Here is a 13,737-nt window from a genome sequence, read left to right as displayed (position 1 = left end):
CGCTGGGGTCTGACCTTATTCTTCCCATTAAACATACAAATCTACTCTGGCTCTCCCTCATGCACACTTCAGGCAGCAGAGATGTGGAATGCTCCCATGAACACATCCCCACCACCCCTGTGACTTCCCTCAACCTGGTGCCAAGCAGTCAGTCAACATTGCTTGCAGCCTGAAAACTCCCCCAGGGGGCCTCTCTCATCATAGTCAAGAGATGGTGTCTCTCACTGGAACCAAAACTACTGTAGTTTCCACCTGTCCAACTGGGTCATCAGCTGGGGCCAAGGCTTCTTGCCTAGGCAGGCTCTTCAAATATCCACAGATAACAAACCCAACTCCCTCCTCCCTGGGCTTCTCTTCAGATTCTCCAGCCTTTCATGGCCAGGCTTCTGATGCCCACCACTACTGTCCTGCTCACTGCTCACTGAAGGGGCTCCTCTCTGTCTCGCAACAGAAGGGCCTGAACAACTCCTCTTCCTGACGCTTCTCTTCCTGGTTCCCACAGTCACCACCACGCCCTGTTGACTAATGTGTTCTCACCAACAGCTAAACGCTGTCAATCATTTTTATGTTCCTTGCTGTCTACCCTCTTCTCCTTGGGCTCTTGGCTTTTTATTTCAAATACAGAGCCCTGTTCCCATATCCTCTTCCTCATTTTCCATTGGGACAATCCCTCTGCTCACATCTCCCTTCTTAGCCTGCTTCCCACAGGCCAAGACAGAAGTCAGGTGTGCCACCAAATACTCTTTAACCAATATAGGTTGTAGTCTGAACTGAATGCATCTCATACCTAAATTCTGTCTATATTCCTTCATGGGATGAAAATCTTATGATGTACCTGCAGACAGACTCTGAAATTCCACATAGGATACAGTTATGGAGTGGTTTTCTCCTTCACATTTCTACGTGTGTTGGTCATAAAGCAAATAAAGCCACTCTGGGGGGTTGGGGGATTTAGCTCAGTGGGTAGCGCTTGCCTAGGAAGGGGCCAAGGCCCTGGAGTTTTGGTCCCAGCTCTGAAAAAAGAAAAAAAAAAAAAAAAAAGCCACTCTGGCCTTTGAATGTGCCTCAGTTCCCTTGCCTCCTAGTTTAGTCTGTCCTCTTGTCTTTTAGTCTCCTGTCCAGACAGCCCTACCTGGCTCCCTGCCCACATCTGCCCCTGCTTTAACTCCACGCCCCCGACCACTTTCCAACCTCCAGAAGCCATCTCTACCCTCTGATGACCCCCGGTGTAGTTCCACCATTCCAGTCTGCTTGGGTCCTCAGGGGTCTTGTTTATGCCATCAAGCTGGAAAACCCAAAGAGACACACACTCGGTTTTCTCTCCCCTCTGAACCTTCTTTCCCTACTCATAGTATGTCATTTGTGTTTCAGCACCTCAAGATTCAGAAGTCTATCCATTCTCCATGGCATCTCAGTGCCGCTGCCACTGCCGTCTGCACAATGATTCTCTCCAGTTTGATCGCATCCCATGATAAACCACTGTAGGAGCTACACAAATGATCCTGTTGAACAACTGTGCAGCTGGCTTTTGAAGGATGAGCAACTTTACAGACTAGTAAGGGTGAGAGTTTGCGGGCCATTCCAAGATGGCACTTGGCAATAAAAAATAATAAAGGCAATAACCCTTGGGTGCCAATGGTACCACCGCGGGGATGTGCTTCCAAGCATGAGAACCTGAGTGTTCTCCCAGAATGTAAAAGCCTGACATAGTGACACACACTTGTAATCTTAGCATCAGGATGGGCAAAGAAGGGTGGGAACACGGAGCTCACTGGCCAACCAATCAATTAGCCTAATTGGTGAGTTACAAGCCAGTAAGAGAACCTGTCGTCCCACATACACATACCAAAAAAAGAAAAGAAAAGAAAAAGAAAAAGAAAAATGACACCCAAAACTGACAGCCAATGTCCTCTGTCTCCATAGGCATGTGGGCATGTGCACACAACTGCACACACACCCCTATACATGTGTTCCTGCACATACATGTGCCCATACTCACATGAGAAGAAAAATAAGCCTTAACTGTTCAAATTAGGATTAATTTCAAAGAACTGACAAAAATAATAACTCATCTTCTGGCCACACAATATACGGAGATCACAAGAGAAATTTATTGTAGAAAAAAAAAACAGAACTGCCAAGCCCTTCAGAGTTAAGCTTCCAACCAGGAAATGAGGTCACAAGCATTACCCAGCAGCACCTGCGGAGAAGCTCTCCCGGACAGAATTATAGACTCAGCGGTTGTAGGGACTAGGCAAGCAAGTGAAAGGGTCCTCAGAACAGGAAGCAAAGGAGCATTCCCTCTCTCGTGACTGTTCATTGGCTGGCACTTTCCTCTTCCTGCCCCCTCAGCACAGCTCAAGTATTTTTCATAGAACTGTAAATTAAATTTTAAATTAGGAGACAAAGTCTGACAAGGTGCTCAGAATCAGAACACAAGGGACAAAGGAGGTCTGAAAACGAGTCTTGGCTTGTTTGCAAATACCCAGGCCATTTCCAGATTGGCGTAAGGCTGCAACTCTCATTCCCCAGGCCCAGACACTTGCATGGAGCGGGGCTGCCCTGCAGGTGCCCATGTTCTCAGCAGAGCCTTTTGGAGTGGGATTCAGGAAGGGGATGGCTCTAAATGCAAGGGGCTGCTGGAAAGGGAGAGGACAGGAACAGAACTTGATTGACTACCCTATCCTATCCCCACCCACTGCTAAGGACAGTCTTCCTCTGACAAGGACTTAAGTCCCCATACCAACTGAAATATCCCGGTGGGACTGTTAACCAGGGGATAACACAGTTCAGCACAGGCATGGCCTACAGGTACCGAATCAGAACAACAAGCCTACCCATGCTGTCATGGTGAAAGAGCATGAGTGGCCCCGAAGGCTCTTGGCTCAGACATCCCCCTCACTAAGTAAACTTGCCTTGGAATAGTGATTGCAGTAGGCCGCCGCGGGGTGGGTTATTATTTACTAGCAGCCCAGTTTAGGAACGGGGACCTGGGACTGAGGATCTCAGTGAAGTCGTTCACCAAGATCATTTCCTTCGTTGCTGGACAAAGCCCCTGAGGATCAGGACAGTAGCAAGACCAGCGGAGGGATGACTGAGTGAGCATGTGTCTGTCTCTTCCTAGAGTCTGAGTCACCTAGAAACTTGCTGGGACCCATTGGGAAAAGATAGGCGAGGGAGTCCGGGAGGGATTGGGGGAGAAGACCCTAGAAGTGCAGGGGCCCGGCTGCTACTCCACCACGTGCCTGCGCGAGGTGTGGGTGGAGGTCTGCAGTATCTGCGTGCGGGAGGAGCTGCCACCGCCGCTGTATTTGCTGCTGCTTCTGCTGCTGGAGCCATAGCTCCCGCCTCCTCCGCTGCCGCCGCCCCCGCGGGAGCCTGTTCCTCCTCCACCTCCGCGGGAGCTGCCGCCACCACCGCCTCCTCGCGAACTGCCGCCGCCATAACCTCCTGAGCCGCCGCCGCCGCCAATGGTCACCTGGCTACTCTGCACCGCTGGACCAGGAAAGGGCAGACACAAAACGGCCAGGAGAACTCAACTAGGGGACCCAGCAGCACCAGCCCTGAGCACCTGCCGTCGGAGATCAATGGTGCCCTCCCCCTTTGAAAACAGGCATTGGAAGTCAACGACACACTTCAGAAGGGTGTAGACATCCGTTTAAGTAAAGCGTGCCGCCCCTGTTTAGCGAGACGGGCCCTCTGTGCTCAGTTCTTATTGAGTACAGATCCTAAAGATCTCTACGCGGTGTTGTCAAGTATCTCAAGCAAGGAAAGTAGGCCTTGCTCACTTTGGTGTGTTTTTTTGTTTTGTTTTGTGTTGTGTTGTGTTGTATTTTGATTTTTGTATGAGACTAGAAAACAAAAAGCAACCGGGCCCAGCCCACCCTTCTCTGCCCAGCACCAACCAACCTCCTGTCCCTGGACTCTCTGCTACTTACAGATGCTCACTTGACTCTGCAGAGCTCCCGACATCCTGTGAAATCAAAGCATACGCGTCAATCCTAGGAGCGGAGAGGCTGGTGGAAGGGTAGAGCAGAGGTGTCCCCCAGCACTGACATGCAGCCTTGTAGCATCTGTGGGTCACACGGCTGCACCCAGCTTTGACTAGGGTAGAAGCACGATGCTTGGGAGAAGGGGGCTGATAGCCATGGCTTCTTCCCTACCCTCATAACCTATACATCCTAACTTGAACGTTCCCACTCGCCCTGAACAACCTTCCCAGGGAACACCTGGCAAGGCCTCTCCAGTCTCATTACTCCATGGACTCATCCTCATCTTTGACCCATGAAACATGGCTGCTATACACCCACCTGCTCTCCTCGCCCTCCAAAAGCTCGCGGTAGGTGGCGATCTCCACATCCAAGGACAGCTTGGCACCCAGCAGGGCCTGGTAATCTCTCAGCAGCCTGGCCAGGTCCTCTTTCATCTGCTGCAAGGCCTCTTCCGTTTCTTGCAGCTTCTGCTTGGCGTCCTGGAGAGCCCTTTCTCCCCTCTCCTCTGCATCCGAAATGGATCCATGCATCTGTTCGATCTAAATCCAAGACGGGTGGGGGAGCACAGAGGTGTTGAGCTCCTGGAATCTGACCTGGGTCTCATGGGAGGTGGCATGTCTGGTAAGCCCACCCTGAGTCCTGTCCCACCTGCTTCTTGATGTTGGCGATCTCTGCCTGCAGCCTCTGAGCGTTGCGGTTAAGCTCTGAGATCTCCATCTTGCTATTCTTCAGGTCATCTCCATGTTTGCCAGCTGTGATCTGCAGCTCTTGGTACTGTGGGCCAGAGGTACCATCATGGTCAGTTCACTACGCTCTCCCAGAGAAATATCTGTGCTGCTCTCTCTTGGAGTGAGTCCACCTAGAGTTGTGATCACACATACTCACACTGACCCCAAAACTCCCTCAGCTGAGCAGCAAAAAGAGACAGTACACACACACACACACACACACACACACACACACACACACACACACCCCTCTATAGTAGGTCTCCCTCCTCTCTCATTCCCACCAGTCTGGGCAGGCTCATAACCCACCCAGACAAACCTGTTTCTCAATCTTTACCAGCATTTTCAGGCACCTACCTTCACACAGCCCATACCCACACAGGACTCCCTCTCTCTTTCCCGCCCACCATAGTCCTTGTCCCTTTTCCAGAAAGATTCTCTTAGCAGAATCTGCTGGTTTCAGAAGCCCTCAGAGGCACCCATACTCATTTCTTTCTCTCCTATGCCTTATCAACCAGACTACACCCAGGGCATCCTCAGGAAGAGTTGACAAGAAAATGTGCATTCTGACAAAGCTCTCCTTCCCCGGTCTCCTGACAACATCCACTGCAGCCCAGAACGTGTTTTCAGACTGTGGGACAGAGGTCAGTGACACTGGAATTGGCTTTAAAATACACAAAGCAGGTCACCACATCCTAGTTACTCAGAACTCAATGACTGGGCTTCAACCTTTGTTCCTTCGACTAGAGTCTTAACCATTCAAACATATCAATTCATACTCAAGAGGTTGTCGAAACTGCCCAGTGGCACAGTGACAAGTATATTTACCCTGTTAAGTTCCCATATTGCTAGGAATGTTGTAAAATATTTGGAGTCCCACAAAGTGACTCTAAAGTTTCTAAGTGACACATAAAAAAGTAGAAAACTAAAAAATGTGCTATAATTTTAAAAAGTAAGAGTAACAAAGTAACAAAGGTTGTAGGGGTTAAGAACCTGTTTGTAAAGTGCACACCTGGGTTTAGTTAGTTACTTTGTTGCTTTTTACAAGGTTTAGGAAAATGAGTTCTCCAAAAGGATTAACTAAAAACAAGTAAACGATACAGGCAGGAACTATCCTGTCATATTCAGTGTTGAGGAGAGAAAGATAATTTCTGAAGTCTTTTATCATAGACATGTTAGACTTTAAAGTCAGGAGGCAATAGCAGTTTGAGGACTGTCTGTTATTTTAGGGGGATGCAAACTTGAAACCCAAGCTCACCTTGGTTTGGTACAGTGCCTCAGCCTCGTCTTTGCTCTTCTGTGCAATTAATTCATATTGGGTGCGCACTGCATCGATGATGCTGTCCAAGTCCAAAGAGCGGTTATTATCCATTGACAAGATGACATTGGTATCACTGACATGGGTTTGTATCTGGGACAGCTCCTGCGAAACATGGAACACAGTTCACTCCTTCTGCCCTTCTCCCCAAGGATGTCTAGGGAAGCCAGAAACCTAGGCTAGGAAGACCTTTTGATAGAACATTCTCTTAATTGTTCTGTGCTATGAAACATAAAGGGTGGGTCTTAAGTATTTTGACTAAAGGTAATGGGGCCAAGGCATCTGGCAGGAGGAAGGAACCCGTGACCCCACCAAGCTTCTCTTGTACTAACTGCCCAGCCTTGCCAGGGCTTCACTGACTTTGATCCAGGCCCTGGACAGACACAGTTGTTCCTTGTTGCCATAAGAGTTCTCAGAATCAGTGGAAAGGAATCCAGTTTGGAGCCATTTGGCTACAAAGTTAATTCATGCATTCTTCTGTTGGATGGACCGCTCCATAAGGTAAGTGGAGCTTCTGACACAATAGTCAGGTCAGAGCATGAAGCCCCATGTTAGACACAGATGACAGGTGGGGGTGGGGAGCTCACTGTCCTGCTCTCTGTCCTTCAGTTTGCCCTTACCACAGAATCCCTTCCATTGTCCTCTACGGGGTTCTCCCAGAGTCCTGTGGATTTCCCACAGTGTGTGAAACCTGGTTGTCCTCCTCATCCCCCAGGTGGCCTGAGCACAGGAAACTGCTTTACCCTCACTGATCTCAAGATGCTCACTGTCCCCACCCACATCTCCATGAGTGCCACCAGAACCACTGAAGTTGAGGGAATGCCCCAGCTGGAAGAGGGGGCTGGTAAGATGAGCCTTCTCCAGTTCTCACTCTTACGGGATGTGGGAAAAGAAGAGGGGCTTCTCCTCAGGACTGCACTCACCGTATCAAATAGGTATTTCAGGAAGTTGATCTCCCCATACAGCGTGTCCACTCTGGACTGCAAGTCTGATTTGGCCATGAAAGCAGCATCCACATCCTGTGTAACAAAGGTGTTCCATTTGTCACCCAGGCATTGCTGGCCATCAGCTTTCTGGCTGCCCCCTGGCCAGTGGCAAAAGTCTTCTGATTTACTTCCTGGCTAAAAATGTCGTCACTTCACTCAAGTCAGAGCTAGAAACTGAGTTTCCTAGCCAGAAAGAGGCACACCACCACCTCCACAGCTAGGTCAGCCACACCAACTCCCTAGGCCCCTCCCAAGTCCCCAAGGCTATATGCAACTGACATTTAAAAGCTGCCAGTTAGCTTAACTTCTATTTCCAAAGCCTAGAGGACTCCCGGAGCCACAGTAGTATGGGCCTGACTTTCTCGTGTGTCAGGGCCCTGCAACTGGACAGAGCACACTCCACATTAGTCAAGAGGTCACCCTGTCCCTAGCACAGAGCACCACCAGGGATTTTCTCCTACCCAATCCTGAGCTCCCCGAGGACCCCCCTCTCCCCTTACCTTTTTCAAAACAACAAAGTCATTCTCTGAATTGGTCCGTTTGTTGATCTCATCCTCATACCTGTGAAAAAAGATGAGAAGAAGGCTGTAAAGGCTGACCTGGCTCCTTGAGATTCAGCCTCCCAGCAGAAAACCCAGACTACTCTCCCAAGCCTCCGCTGTCCTGAACCCAACCCCCCCTACCCAGCACTGCTGCCCGCTGCCAGGGCCTGGTGCTCGGGCAGATGAATGCCTAGAAGTAGCTCCCAAAACTCCTAACCAACAGGCTGAGGACCAGACAGGAAACCTGAGAGACGTGCACACAGAATGCCCCCCAAATGTTAGCATTTACTCTGATGTTCCCTCGAGCTTTTTCCATCACGACCATAAAGTAACAACCCCCTTAACTAAATCTCTTAAGAGAAAAATACTTCATCTACAGTTTTGTCTTCACCTCCAATGTTTTATTTTTCCCTTGTAGACTCACACAGGTGACCCTCCAGTGGCCCAACACAGTAAGCCTATCCAGGTGATGTCACAAGAAGCACCCTTGAGGTGGGATACTATAGAAGAGGACACTCAGGCACCGACAGTCGCTCGTGGACAACTGGTCGAAACTCAACCATCATCCCTACCATGACTGCCCGTGATTGCTTGTGCTTAGTAAGCGCCAATGCTAAAAACTCTTAAGTATCATTTCTTCACAACCAGTGTTTCTCAGAGTGTGGTCCCCAGTGCATACATATGTACTGGACGCATCCCAGACCCTCTAGATCAGAACCACTGGCCCGGGACGCAGAGTCCAATGCAACAGGATGCATCTAAAATTTAAGAACCACAGATCTACTCCTCAGAGCACTCAGCAAGGAGGGCAGACTCCGGGCAGAGAGGTGAACTCATTGTAGGGTTCACTCATCTTCTACCCTTCCCTGCTCTATACGACACCTGGTTTCACTGCTGTCCTACACAGGAGTGTCATATGTAAAACGGTGCCCCTTGCGGTTACACAATTCAGAGCCCACCTGCTCCCAGGCCCACCCGCTGCAGAATTACCCTGACAGTCTTCTCCTTGACCCCTTTGCCCCGTCCCGGATCCTTACTTGTTCTTGTAGTCCTCCACGATATCCTGCATGCTCCTGATCTCTGAGTTCTGGCGCATCTGCTCACTGGCCAGAACATCCACCTGCCTCTGCAGCTGATTGATGAACTCCTCAAAGATGGGCTCCAGGCTACTGGTCCGAGTCGACGTGTTCACCTGCTGCAGCAGCTCCCATTTGGTCTGCAGCACCTGGTTCTGCTGCTCCAGGAAGCGCACCTGAAGAACACCCCGGAGCCCAGAACAGTTTTCTCCATGTGAAGAGAGACCAGTGACTTTACACCACACTCAAACCTCAGAAATTCGAGATGGGCCTTCTGGCCCGCGAGGGAGGCAATGTGGTTCCTTAGGTCACCTTCAGCCAGTTTCATCCAGCTATACCCCTTTATATAACAGACCTCTCACACACTTAATTTATCCATGCCAACATGAGCAAACACCACTTCCTTCGTCTTTATTACTGCGACAACGCCTGAGGCAAGATGCAGAAGAAACAGCGGATCTCGGAATACTCTTAGGTGGGTGCCCCTCCATCCACTACTGTGTTTGCTGCCTACCACTGTGGTTTCTGAGACAGCAACCTTGTTTAAATGCTATTATAGCCCCGCCAGAGAATTTTAAACACGTGCTTTTGCTCTTTGAAATCCTGCACTGCGTTTAGATGCCCCAGGTAAGAGCTTTGGGCTGACAGATACTTGAAAATACGCCCCAAATTTGCTATTTCCTTCGCTGCCTAGGAAAGAAAGCACAGAAATGGCTCTGTGTTTTCACCACTTCTTCCTTCTCTAACTGTGGGAACAAAGACTGGACACAGAGAGGGAGAGGTCTGGCGGCGTGGATCGAATGCATGCATGGCGTTTGCTCCATGTCACCAAACCCAGCTTTCACTTTCCTAGACCAGTTTCCCACAGATGGATCTTCCTCTCCCATGCAGCGATAGAGAGGGCTGCGCTGTAGTATGCTTCCCTCAGGTGCATGCAAGTGTGTGCACACATACGTGCACAGTCTCACATTCATATACATATATACACATATACATGTATAATATATACATATACTACATATACATATACATCATATATATCGTTATACATATATAACACATACATGTACATGATATACATATGCATCATATACATATATATAATATACACATACATCATATACATACACATATACATACACATCATATACATGTACATGTACATATACATACATGTCTAGCACATATACCTCTATAGGCATATTTACAGGCACAAATATTCACATCCACACAAACAGCCATATTCACACACTCACCTGTACACAAATGCATGTGTACACACTCAACTTTACATAAATATATTTATATACATCCATTCGTATATGCACATCAACAGAGAAACAGAGAGAGAGATAGCTCGGGGAGCCATGAAAAGGGATGGGAAATGCCTGCTTTGTGGGGTCAGAACAGCACTTTGCGTACACTCCTGTGATGAAGCGCTCACTCACTATACAGCACCCAGAATTCCCAGGCCCCTGAGACTCCACCTGTCTAGGGAGCCAGCCCTGCCAAGTCCCTGTGGATAAGAATGTGACCCGGGAGCATCATTCTCAGGCCTCTCTTGGTTGGCTTTATCACAGCAAGGGCTTGGGCAACCAGCCCTCACGGTAGACTTGTCAGCACAGCTTGGGACGCCCCCACAAAAAATTCCTGCCACTATCTTCCTTCTGTGGTGTCACTCCCAGGGAGTGGGAAAGTCACTTCTGCACTCCATTACAGCAGTATGTTTGGTGACAGTGGTGGCTTCAACGTCTTCTCGGATTGTGGCTTTTACTCTAAATGAGACACAAGACTCCACGGAGGATTTATAAAGGTGAGGATGCTGACCTTTGAAAGGATGCCTCCGCAGTACTATTGAGAATAGCACAGGAGCTGGAGAGATGGCTTAGCCATTAAAGGATAGGCTCACAACCAAAACTATAAAAGAAGAGCCCAGGTTTCTGCCAAAGGGGAAGCAGAAACCAGGATGAGAAATTACAGTTACAAAACTTTGCTTTCTTCCACACCGGAGGCCTGAAGGCTTATTGTCCTCACAGGGCCTGCTCCAAAGGGAGAATATGAAGCCACTAATTCCTGTCCCCTGCTGCAAAATGTAATAGGCTTCTGTCCTTGTCAGGAGCCTTGGTCAAGTGAAAATTCCCAGATTAATTTCCAGAAGTCTGTGGGACTTTTCTTGCCAGTTTTCCCTGCTCCTCCCTTGGCCAACCTTGGCCTCCTGGCAGCATCTCCCTCACTGATAAGCCCTTGCTCCAGGCAAACCTTCCGGCCCCTGCCTGCACTCAGGCACCATGGTAACTAAGCATGCTTCTCATCCTGAGTGATCAGAAGTAGACACAAGTGCATGGTCCTGTTGAACTACCCTGGAGTTGTCCATGGCCCTCCCTCTCTCCCTCCCTCCCTCCTCCTCCTGCTCACACACTGCTCCATCTCCAACACTTGCCCTGATGTCAGGCAATGGCCATTGTGCCTTCCTCTGCAAGTAACAGAGGGAAGGTTTTTACCATAGCTGTCTGTCAACCTCTTCTCAGAGACCATGAGGAAAACCTCGTGTGAATTAGGGAAAAGGGCTTCAAGGTGGCCCTTTGTTGGCCCTGGGGGAAAAGGAGTAAAAAGACCAACTTAAATAACGCCTCATTATACGTTACTGACCTTAGTTCCCAAAAAGACCTGCTATCCAGAAACTCAGCTGATGCCCACCAACATCGTCCTAGCTGTCGTCACTGCCTCTCTCTCTCTCTGGCTGGACCACCACATCCCTTCTTTCTGTCACTTTCCAAGAAATGTTGACATTTGAAATTCTCTGAAGGGGGTCACACATTTCACTCCTCCTCGCTTCATGGACATCCTCTGTCTGACAGCTGTTTGGTTCTTCTTCTGTCTTCGAGACCCAGGTAAACCTGGGGTGTCCCAGCAAAGCACTCCTAGTATCCAGCAGGCACAGCTCAGGCGCCTTTGGGCTACCAATGACCCAAAGAGTATCACATACTACTACATCTCCCATAAACTGTCACAATTCCCCAACATTCCATTTTGGAGTTGCCTGAGAGCCTAGCTTGTGTCCCAGTAGCCCTAATAGCTTTTGGGTACAGTGGCATACAGGAGACCTAATAAAATATTTGTGGATTGAATGTGAGCAGGGCAGTTAGGCAGGTAGATCGATAGATAGGTGAATGGGTGGGTTAACACACAGATAAGCGCACAGCAGGGAATGGGTGCAGGCATTCATGTTGGTTATGTGTATGGGTGTGGGCAGGAGGGGCAGATAATGGTTATCTGGATGGTGGATGAGTGGGTGGATGGAAATAGAGATGGATGGATGCAGATGATGGGTGGGTGGGTGGGGGGGTGGGTAGGTAGATGAATTGCATGGGTGAATGGAGACAGGTGGATGAATGTGAACAAATGAATGGATGTGTGCACCTGAGAAGATAAGTGGACAGTTAGATGTGAGTGAGAGGTAGATGAATGATGTGTGCGTAAGTGGATGGATGATGGATGGATGGATGGATGGATGGTGAATGATGGGTGAATGATGGGTGGACGATGGATAGATGGAAGGATGGGTGGACAAATGGACAGGCAGATGGATGGATGGACAGATGAACGGATGGATGGATGGATGGATGGATGGATGGATGGATGATGAATGATGGATGAATGACAGGTGGACAATGGACAGATGGACAGATGGATGGATGGACAAATGGACAGGTGGATGGATGGACAGATGGACAGACAGATGGGTGGATGGTGGATGGTTGTTTGAGTAGGTGGGTGGGTGAATGTATAGAATACATAGGTGTGTATAGATGGTGGGTAAAAGGACAGATGTGGGAAGCACAGTTGATAGAGTGGGTGCCGAGGTATACAAAACTGAGTAGAACAAAGGTAACAATGTGAGAGGAGTGCCGTGTGCATCTGTGGCGGATTGCCACGCCCCTTATTGACTTTCCTACTAACAGCACATCTCCCTGCCCCAGAAGCCTGTGTTAATGCTTATGTTAATGCTCAGGTGAAAGCATAGGTTAAAAGCCTAGGTTAACCACTTTCTTCAGTTCCCAGCATACACACCAGCAGAAGTGACTGCCATCAACTTAAACAGTACAGTGGTAGCTGCATTCTGGCAGAGGGTGAGACCCTCTTGGCCATGTGATGGCCACCAGGGACTCTCCCAGCCCGTAAGGTACTCACCTTGTCGATGAAGGAGGCAAACTTGTTGTTGAGAGTCTTGATCTGCTCCCTCTCCTGGGTCTTGATCTTCTGAATTTCAGGATCCACTTCTAGGTGAAGGGGCTCCAGGAGACTCTGGTTAACAGTCACCTCATGGATGCCCCCAGGAGGATAAGAAGGACCAAAGCCACCAAGCCCAAAATTGCTAGTGCCAAATCCGCCCCCAAAACCACCTCCAAATCTGCCACCTCCACCATAGCCACCCCAAAGCCACCTCCACCGAAGCTTCTTCCCCCCCCCAAATCCTCCTCCAAATCCTCCTCCTGCCCCTCTACTCTGGCAGAAACCACTGGCACTTCGCCCCACTAGGCCCCCAAAGATGCTTTTACTACCACCCAGACTGTAGAGACTCCTGGAACTGAACCCACCACCATAATCACCTCCACACCTCCTCGACTGACCCACAGACACCAGAATCTGTCTCCCACCTCCAAAGCCTGATGAGGACCTGGTGCTATAGACCCTCCTGCTCCTAGAGCTAAATGCAGACTGAGAACTGAACTGGCGGCTCATGGTTGCTAGGGCAACCAGAGGCACAGGTAGCAAAGGCCCAGCGAAAGGAGGCAGAGAGCAGGGACCGCAGGAGCTGTGACTCTCTTGGAAAGGATCTGGCTTGGTCCCTATATATACACAACTGCTGGGCTGGGTATTTTCCGAACCCAGGGAGGGGAGTATTTGCCTGCCAGTAGCGTCTGCTTACAAACCTCATACCTATGTGTTGCTGAAATGGCATTGCAGACAAACTCCCCCAACTTGATCATTTATCATTCATCTCTTACTACGGAAAGACCAAAGGGTAGCAATCTCTCAGGATCTCAGTGTTGAAAACTCCTGTAGCGTTTCTCCTTAAATCTCAAATTGATCT

The 13,737-nt window shown here is 49.3% G+C and overlaps 1 protein-coding gene across 1 annotated transcript; it reads right to left on the bottom strand.

The window, feature by feature from the left end:
* Nucleotides 1–2,089: 2,089 nt before the first annotated feature.
* Krt77 (keratin 77) lies at nt 2,090–13,385 on the bottom strand. The gene is given in 11 exon segments (XM_032890938.1): nt 2,090–3,495; nt 3,939–3,973; nt 4,311–4,531; nt 4,641–4,766; nt 5,979–6,143; nt 6,962–7,057; nt 7,525–7,585; nt 8,604–8,818; nt 12,834–13,078; nt 13,081–13,115; nt 13,117–13,385. Coding segments are annotated over 11 exon segments (1,734 nt in total). The 3' UTR covers nt 2,090–3,229.
* Nucleotides 13,386–13,737: the final 352 nt, after the last annotated feature.

Source organism: Rattus rattus, chromosome 1 (assembly GCF_011064425.1).
Source record: "Rattus rattus isolate New Zealand chromosome 1, Rrattus_CSIRO_v1, whole genome shotgun sequence".
Taxonomy (NCBI): Eukaryota; Metazoa; Chordata; class Mammalia; order Rodentia; family Muridae; genus Rattus; species Rattus rattus.
This window is presented reverse-complemented; position numbering and strand designations above follow the sequence as displayed.